Source organism: Trichoplusia ni, chromosome 18 (assembly GCF_003590095.1).
Source record: "Trichoplusia ni isolate ovarian cell line Hi5 chromosome 18, tn1, whole genome shotgun sequence".
In the NCBI taxonomy this organism is placed as follows: Eukaryota; Metazoa; Arthropoda; class Insecta; order Lepidoptera; family Noctuidae; genus Trichoplusia; species Trichoplusia ni.
In genome coordinates this window covers 3,099,476-3,109,141 of record NC_039495.1, presented here as the reverse complement: position 1 = coordinate 3,109,141, position 9,666 = coordinate 3,099,476, and the positions used below count along the sequence as shown (strand labels likewise).

At 35.2% G+C, this 9,666-nt stretch overlaps 1 protein-coding gene across 1 annotated transcript in view; it reads right to left on the bottom strand.

Moving 5' to 3' along the window:
- Positions 1-4,154: 4,154 nt before the first annotated feature.
- Positions 4,155-9,666, bottom strand: part of LOC113503120 (facilitated trehalose transporter Tret1-like) — a 37,905-nt gene continuing 32,393 nt past the window's right edge. Inside the window, exon 5 of the mRNA XM_026884938.1 lies at positions 4,155-4,232. Coding sequence (XP_026740739.1) covers positions 4,155-4,232 — 78 coding nt within the window. The remainder of the gene's footprint in view (positions 4,233-9,666) is intronic.

Here is a 9,666-nt window from a genome sequence, read left to right as displayed (position 1 = left end):
CACATCCTGAGTGAATATTATTTCATTCCGAAATCTATTAATCATCAGTGCTAGCAAACGAAGTTTATTCCAAAATTTGCTTGAAGTCTCATATCCAATAAGGATAGTCGACCCTCCATATCTTCCGGTCTTGTTCTAAGACTTGTTCTTTGTCATGAAAACAATCAAACATCTCAAAGACAAAATTCTAATCGAACAAAACAATCGAAACTCTACCTTTTTATCTTCAACACAAAGTTCAAATCACATAACCATACCAATCGTGAAGCAAGAAGCTCCTACAATTGCTAGTAAACACATAAGCATAATTAGTCACAAGACAAAATAAAAACAATGAAAACTTAACCTTTACCAGTCACCTTAAAGCTTAAATTCCAATATCACTCAATCAGTAGTAAGTAGCTACCCTACAATTTCTACTAAACACATAAGCATATCAATAAATAATATAATAACAAAGATACAATCCGTTACAGTGACCGCTACAGTGACAGCGACCATTTTGAAAAGGGCTCGGACATGACGCGCCGACATTCCAGGGCTGCCACTAAACGACAAATATTTATCGAGTAATTCGAAACGTTTTTTCGGGAAGGGAAAACGAATGGTTTTTTAAACTGTTTTCGGGTTGAGCGATTAGGTTGGTTTTTTGGATCGGTTGTTTTGGGTGGTGTGGGTTTGGGGAAGCTTGTGGTTTTGCTGAAAGGAGTAGAGTTTTATATAATCAATAATAGATAATTTAAATGAATCAGTTGGTTGCTGTACAGTATAATTAGATAAATTAATGAATTTACTAAATTAGTTAACTATTGAACTCATTATTTTATTAACTGCTTCTGAAACCCTGACAATTATAATGATTCAGTATTTAAAAAAAAATAACTTCGAATTTCATTTATAAAATTTGCTTTTTCTAATGTGTCTATCACAGGCAGTTATTACGTTTGCTCAGGTATTCAGCATTATTCTTGGATGGTGACACACATTAACATCAAAAATCATCATCTCCTCAAACGCACAACCCTACCAGTCATCAACAACTGACAATCGTTCAAAAACCGGACGTCTCCTCCTGTCGTGACGGCGTCCAATATCCAGCATCCCATTACAAGAGTGACATCTTATCTGATCACTGAATACATCGACAACCCCTCCTTGTAATGTACATATGACGAGGTTTTTCCCAAGAGGTTGTATAGTCTGAAGGTATGAAGCTAATTTGGGGTAAGTCAATGTCTAAATGTATGTGTAAGATTTGAGAAACCACTAGGAGCCTGAAAGATTTTGATCTGAAGGCCATTGATCAAATAAACAAGATTAGGTTGAGGAAAATCTACCTTGGTGGTAAAAATTATAAGTCTACAGAAAGGACCTATCTTTAGATCCTTAATACCACGTGTTCTTTAAGTAGGTTTAATCACATTCCTGTTCGGGGAGAGTGAAAATATCTCATTAAAGAAGCTTTCTACTTTTAAGACTGTTAAAAAATAAAGTAGTAACCCACTACAGAATACCTAGACCCAAAAATCCTAACAGATCATTCTCAACCCAAGAATTTCCCAAGACTATCCAACAACATCCTACCTACCATCCTTAAACAACACCAATATCTAAGGGCTCGCACATATCCAAAAAGCTTTGTCAATGACAAATAGTTTTCGTTTCATCCCGGTTGGCATTTTGACAATAAATAAGAGATATCTAGGAAGGAGTCGGGTGCGGATTTTCGAATAATAAATGACATGCGATGGCCAGTAGAAGGGGTAGGGGATTATATGTATGCGGTTGCTTTGATTGATAGTTGTTTGTATTTTTCGTTCGCCTAATTCTGTTGTGTTTTGTTTCTTCAAGTCGCCATGTTGTGATGAGTTTAATTTTCGGAGTTGTTAGGGTTGAGGGTAAATGAGGGGACGCCTCTGTCCAACAACGTAGGCTGAGTTGATTGATAGATTGATTGATGGCTGATTTAACGAATCAAATCACATATAATTCTTTCTCACATTAAATTATCGTATACTGCCTTCTGCAGAGTCTCACCCTATCGTATCTTTACCTATTTGACCCCATACGTCCGATTTATTTCTTTCCAAATTTTCGGAAAGAACGCACTAGTCTTTAAATTTATACATAACCTTTTTTGGGTCTTAGTAGATCCTTCCCAAATACATCCTAAATAAACCTCACTCAAATAATACAAGCCACATCTATCATAAACAAGGCGACACTTGAATCGACATGAATTCTGAATTCTCTAAAACATCATTGAAAATAGGGAATCCTCTGTAATAGGCAAAATTTCCTTTGACCATTATTCATATGTGACCCATTAAAGTATGGGGTGTTAATACTGGCTGACTTATTGGATCCATTGCTCATCTACACCCTACGTCCTTAATGCGGCCCTTTAGTGAGGAAAATGGCTGAATTTCTAACATTTTGTATCGGGACTTTAAGGGATTTGGGACATCTATTGACTGTTAAAATACTAAACGATTGTAGTAATTGTAAGTGCCTTTTGTGCTCTTGAATATTGATCTTTTAGAGGAATGACCGAAAGCGGAGAATAAGATCATGATATTCTCATGAGGTGTTGTTTTTATAAAATATTGTTGCATCGTAGAAATTTCAGGCCACTGGGCAGGAACTTTGATTTAAAATTATATTTCATGTGATCAATAACGAAATAAAAATACTTAAATGACAAAAGCTGAGTTAGTAACAGCCAGTCAGTAGTAGTATAGTAGATAGGCGAATTTCATATCAACCCACTGATATAAACAGACGATAAGCAGCGTTTAATATAATTATAACTAACGTAACACGTTTTAAATACGATTTTTTTATGAAAATCTCTGTCTCTTATCTCTCCAATCTCTTAAACATATTTTTACATCACAATAACAAAATAAACGCCTCCTTATTGACTGCCAACCAATCCTAACCCTATTTCACTCAATCTTCAAAGTATTTACCAATTGACGTTCATTTTTCTTCCTGGATCCCAAAAGTGACGGTGAAGCAAGGGTTGGTAATCGGGGGTGATAAATGACTAGCCGACTGGTGGACTTAAGGATGACCGGGTCACTACAGGTTGGAGATAGACCCGGATTGATGGTAGGTTCCGGGGGAGGTTGTTTTACTTTTTCCCGGTTATGTTTAAGAGTTTATGGTTAATTGTGTTTAAGAGTGTAGGGTTTGGGGGCTGGTTGGGATAAATGGAAAGTTAGTATTTTTTTGTGAAAATGGATAATTGTAAAGATGAAAGTCATCGTTGTTTGTAAGTTGATTTTCAATATAAGTTTTTGATACTTATTTGATTTGCCTAAACTATGTTTTCTCTGGCTTCTTTATAGTCAAGGTATTAAATAATTTTCTATTGGTATGGTATTCAAAGGTCATAAGACAAAGGAGTATCTATTTGTCTGTATTTTTGATGCTTGTTAAAAACCGATTTTGTTGATCAGTTTTTTTGTTTCGCCACGTGAAATAGCTGACATTAAAATTTGATCCAATAAAATTGCATCAAGTTTTTGCACCATCACCAACAGTTTTCCTTTTGTTTTGAAACTCGATTTAAATAATTTCAGTCAGAGAAGTTCAACTAATAATACTCAATCTTCTTCGATAGAACTCTCTCTTTTCTGAGTCCAACATCTTATTCTTCCTGCATTTTCTGACTCTCAGCTCATTTTCCTGACATCCTCTTGACTACCTGTACTCAACAGAATATTTCCACAAAATCCATAAATAACCCGCTTCGAAAGACGTGGGGTCACCCCAATTTGCATGTCCTTAGGGTTGTCACGCTAACAATAATTTATTTGCGTCAAATATCGGGGGATGGAATTACTATGTCGCATCCTTCGTATGTATGAGTGATGGACAACCCTTGTGCGATGGTCATTTGTTATGTGATTATGGAGTTGTGAGGGTGTGTTCTTTTTAATATTATTTAGTTTGAATTTATATTTTTGTGTAGTGAATGCATATAATCTAACAGATTTGTATTAGATTTTTTTAATCTCAAACCTTTGTAAGACTTATTTTAGGATGTATTATTCAGCTTTTAATTAATTGAACGACATTCCTATGAATATAGAAAATTCTAGACGATTGAACAAATATTAAGCTTAGGATAGGCGTATTTGACTAAATCACTTGCCGCGGGCGACCTCGGCGTTCTGGTCATGTGGCGCGAAGCAGCCTGCCTGGTGGGCAAAAATCGTCGCCCACTGGGAACCAGAGGATTTAAAAAATTCTGTTATAGAACAAAAAAAACTACGACTATACTTCAGTAAAAACCCAAAAAATCTTATAATTCAACTATGTAAGTACCTATAATTTGCTATAACTTCGCATATGGCTTGCACATATGGCCGACCCCATAAACCGTGTATCAGTATCGGTATGCCCAATAATACGCACGGCACATGCCGGATCCGGTCCGACGCGGAGTGCCGGACATCGGACGCCGGTCGACCGGACGATTGGCACTGCTGTAAAGGGCCTTACAGATGAATTGAGAAAATAGTTTTGTTTCTAATTTTGGTTCAGGAGGTATGTAAGATGATTCGGATATTTATCGGTATATGTGTTGCGAAAAATTTACTTCTTGTAATTGATTGTGTTTTTAACTTATTTGCTCCTATCGGTTTTTTTAAAGAAAGTGTAAGAATCAAGTAATGTTTATCGTGTTGCCCAAATAACTAGGTTGAGGTGGTCAGATAAGCAGTGGACTCGTTATAAAACACTTGTACTTAGTAGCTCCGGTTAGACTGGAATCCGAACCCAAAGCAGTTGTGAATGAATAATGATGATGTAAACCTGAAAATCAAATAAATTCGATGAAGTTTGTTTCAGGGCATATAATGTTAGCATGAAGGGTAATAATCAGGAAAAAGAAGGCTTTCAATGGAATTTCACTTTGTAGAAAAATACTGAAAAAGCAAAAAAAATCTCTCAGACATAAACATAACTTATGGAGTAACGGTTACGGTATTGAGTAGCAATATCAACAATATTTTTAAACACCTTTGATCAATATATTTTATTCATTTATTTCATAGTTTATGGACGCTCCAAGTAGTGAAAGAAAACCACATAAAAAGGATGTATGAGGATATAATACTATTTAGTTACCATCAAAACACAAGCATGTAAACCTCTTTACATTATTCGAAATTCGAATTCAAACCAATGAACGAGCAATGCAAGCTATCCAAATCTGTTCCTACTCCCATTTACACGAATAACGACCTTATGTGGTCGCTATAAGAGTGTTATAGAGTGCAAAATGTTTGGTTTTTGAGTACAGGATTGATATTGTGAGGTATTGGGCCGTGACGTCACATGTTGTTCGCATTAAACTACGATTGAGTGGCGTTGAGTTATTTGTGTGTATTGGAAGCCATTTTGTCTTTAAATTGTTTAATTATTGTTGAAATAACCTTATTGTAATTTCAGAGAGTTGTGAATGCAGTTATTTCTCCAATAATTCAGTCATAGCTATATTCAGGCTGCCTGCATAGCACTGTTATGATAAAACGAATTTCAAGAACAGATTTACATGTTTTTTTTCTTATTGTTTCTTTAGATTTATTACAAAGTAATCATTTAGGTCTATATAATTCTGCCGAAATTAATATTCTACTAAGAAATAAAATAGCTTTGAAATAGGAACTACTGAAATTGACTGAACACCAAGATCTTAAATTCTTTTCACTTACGTAATTATACTAATTTTCAATAACTTAAGAGTTCAAAAGAAAAATTTAACACTTCAGGTATTCAGTCAAGGAGTCATTAACTCCCATAACACTTACCAAACTAACAAAAATATAACCAAATACAACATGCCAACCAATTTCAATATCAAAACAAAATTGGCACTCAAACTCAAAAACTTTAAGTTAATTCCGTAATAAGAACAAAGAAACAGAACTACTGGAAGTGGTATAACTAGCGGAGTAATAGCTTGGCACGGCCGGAGCGCAGTCGATACGAAAGCAATAAATAATACGACTAAATACGTACAAAGAATTTGGCTGCTGTGTCCGGTGGCGTAGATGTGGGGGTACTGGATGTGGCTTTGCAGATTTTTTTGTATGGTTTTTGGTAGACATAATCAGGCGACGTTATTATGGAGACATATCACAAATTGTCATATGTCTCCGTTTAACAACATATGTAGATTAAAACAAAAAGCCCAGAATTTTTCCATAAAGATAATATTATAAGATAATGCAAGTTAGTTGCTGTCCTTCATCTTTGCACAGACTCACTCAATTTCATTTTAGAAAACTTTAATTACTTTTAATATTAATTAATCGCGCACAAAAACTTATCAACGTTTATAAAAACAATACATTAAGCATTCAATGACAGCTACCTAACTTCCTAAAAATCTGCTACGAACAAAAACCTTTATTTTCCACAAACCCCCTATTCACAACCACGCTCAGCTCTCCCCAACAAACATCCATACCGCTTCCATTCCCACTACATCCACGACAGTCCAGTTAGGACAAAACTTGTACAATAATCGCTAATGGACCGTTGCAGTGGTCACAACTCACGCGCCGTGCCCGTTGCCACATTTATTACTGGTAACTACGTCGATACTATATTATCTCTAATAATTATATTTTAGGGAGCTATTTTGGCGTGCTAGTTGATGTATAGATGAGGAAAAAGTGGGGAATGCTATGACTAATATGAGGGATCTATGGGTACTGTTTTAGGTATAGTACGTGTGAGGGATGCAATTGAGGACTTAAAAATCTGGAGGTTTTTTTTGTCAGTTGTGCGATATTTTCTATCGTTCATGTAATACAGCTTTGTGTATTAAAGGATATGAAAGAATGAGTTAATAGTCGTGTAGTGGCTAAGAGGGGTGTTTGATGCCGGATAGTTCAATAAAAAAATCTAGTCGAGAGCAAGTCGGGCTGAAGGCATTGAGGAAATAGGACAAAAGCAAAACCAATTGTTCACCCATCAAAATATTTCACTAAAACAATCGTTGCCTAAAGTCGATTGTTAAGTTTTAATTTATTTGTTGTTATATTGGCATCAGAAAACCATCATCTATGAATGTGAAAAATCACTATCATGGATCACGTGATACAGCGTAATGATAGACGTCGATACCTTATTAAACAGAGCTCCATTTAATCCTTTGGGTTCGAAAACCAAAATAAAACGAAACGAGAACTTAACAACAATAATGAACCTAAGTCAACTCTATTTCCTCACAATCTTTTGCAGATTTCCTCAGTATTTATGAATGCCGCGTAAAGTAACACCTAAGCCTATCCTCCTAAGTAACTCTAAACTGCAGTATTCAGTAAAGACGGTAACCGCAACTAACTAACGGTTCAAACAACAATATCATGCGTCTTTCTTACTTACCTCTAAGATGGGAAGCTGTAATGTGTTCGTTTAGGCCATTGATGCTGCATCGTTCATAATGAGGGACCATACAAAATTATTTTTATAATTTTTCATTAGCTTGCTTTGATTTCAGTATGGAGTAATTTAGCTGTATTATTATGGAAAGTGGATTCATGAGTATTTATGTAATTTAAAGCTCTATATTCGAGTCGTAACAGCTTTGCGTGCTCATGATTTTAGGAATCCGGGCTAGTCCGAAACTAGTCGGATTCCGATAAATACGCGTGTGTAGCGTTATTAAAAATGTCGTTTATTCGAAAGTTTCGAAAGATTATATACCACAGACAAGTAAATCAATCAGAAGCAGTAAATACAATTGGAAAAACCATTTTATTGCATTCACAGCAAGTAAGCGACGAAGAAAAAATCTCAACAGAAAATAGATTTGAAGCACAAAAAAATTGAGGTTTTTTTCATATACTAGCCAACCAGTGTCTGAATACGAGCATGAGAGGCATACAGGTAGACGCAGGTCTAGTGAGTGCGGTGATGCAATCCACGGCGGCCATCTTACACCATACTTTATCTGCACTCACAATTAGTTGCCGCGAGATGGCAGGTAAAACTATACGACATGGAAAGGTATGGAGATGGCAAGCCAGAGAAAAGTTGACGTTTATGAATTTGTTTTGAATTTGAACATGTCATTGGTTTTAGTGTTTGCAAACTCGTTATATTAAAAAACTTTAAGAAATTTATGTTTGCTTTCATAATATTTTCCTATTTTTGATGTGAAGCTTAGGTAATTAGGCTAATTAGGTAATTAGGTCTCCTATAAGTGAATTCCAAAAATCAATCTGAAAAATATCGGAATTATTTTTCAACATAGCTTTATTGAGTTCCCAATCAGAAACGCACAAATTTATCATTGCCTAACTGATCTGAAATATTTATTTATCGTGATTTCAAATCCGCACTACACATTTTTTCACCCCGGCCATCTCCATACCACCTGTAGCCCTCATCTTGTCTTCAGAACACAAGTCGTTAGTAACAAACTCCACACATTTGTGTCACCGGATACACAATCCTATTATAATTTTAAATTTTAAGCTCATTTATTTGCGTTTGCGCCCGATGGCGTTGCGAAATCTTTGATGCCTTTTTGATACTGTTTTTAGCTAATCTTTTTTCTTTTTAGTTCATACTTAAGTGAGATTGTTCTAACTTTTTTACTTTTTGTGACGTTTAAAAGGTACTTTAGTTACATAACTGTAAGCGTAGTTATGTATGTCTTTGGTAGAAGATATCACTGTACAAAAGGTTCTTCTTGCTAGCGTCCTCAATCATATGGCTACGAAAATTTCATTCAGAACTTTTATATATGCATATCAGTAGACAACCAGTCTGAATAATTGGTTGTTAATAATTTTACCCATCTATTTATAACACGTATAATTATAATCAGTACTTTAATTTCATCAATATGTATAGAAATTAAGGTTTAAATGTGTACAGGTCAGCAAATAAAGGCTTTTGATTAAATTATTATTATTTTAACATTTATTAAATGATTTCGACGGTTTACTCACGATTGAATTGATCGGTTTGTCCGAATCTAGTCGGGCAATCGAGATAAACACGCGTGTGTAAACTTTTGCATCATTTAATAATCATTCTCACGACATTCAGTATAATAATCTAAACATAAAAAATCCAACGCATGCAAATAACATACATTTAATTGGCCAATTTTTACACCTTACCGCGGAAGCGCGAGCGTCCTCAATCACACCGCGGTGTAACATGAAATAAAAACATCATTAGCTTCCTGTCCGCTCTCCAAATTATGAAATAATACGGGCGCAGGTCACACCTGCGCGTATTGTACTTTTTCTCATATTTTTAGGGTTGCGCAGTAAAGTTTTATAGACTTAGGTAAATTGTGTTACTAGGTATGAACCAGTTGTTGAAATAAATTTGGATGTTTTTCATGAAAAACAGGCAGAAGAGAATAAATATCTATCACCAGCAATTATCATCACAGACGCCTTACCTGATTTCGTACAATATTACTGTTGTGTTCCGAAACGTTGCAAGCATAGTGCGTGTTTTGTTTAAAATATATACCGGCTAATAAGGTGTGATCTGAGAGTTGATCAATGAACCCTTATGATCATTGGATGATTTTCTCAAAAAACAAATACTTAGTCTGTTTTGAAAAAAAAAATATATCCCATACAAGTTTCACTTGCTTTTAAACAATTCTATATGGCC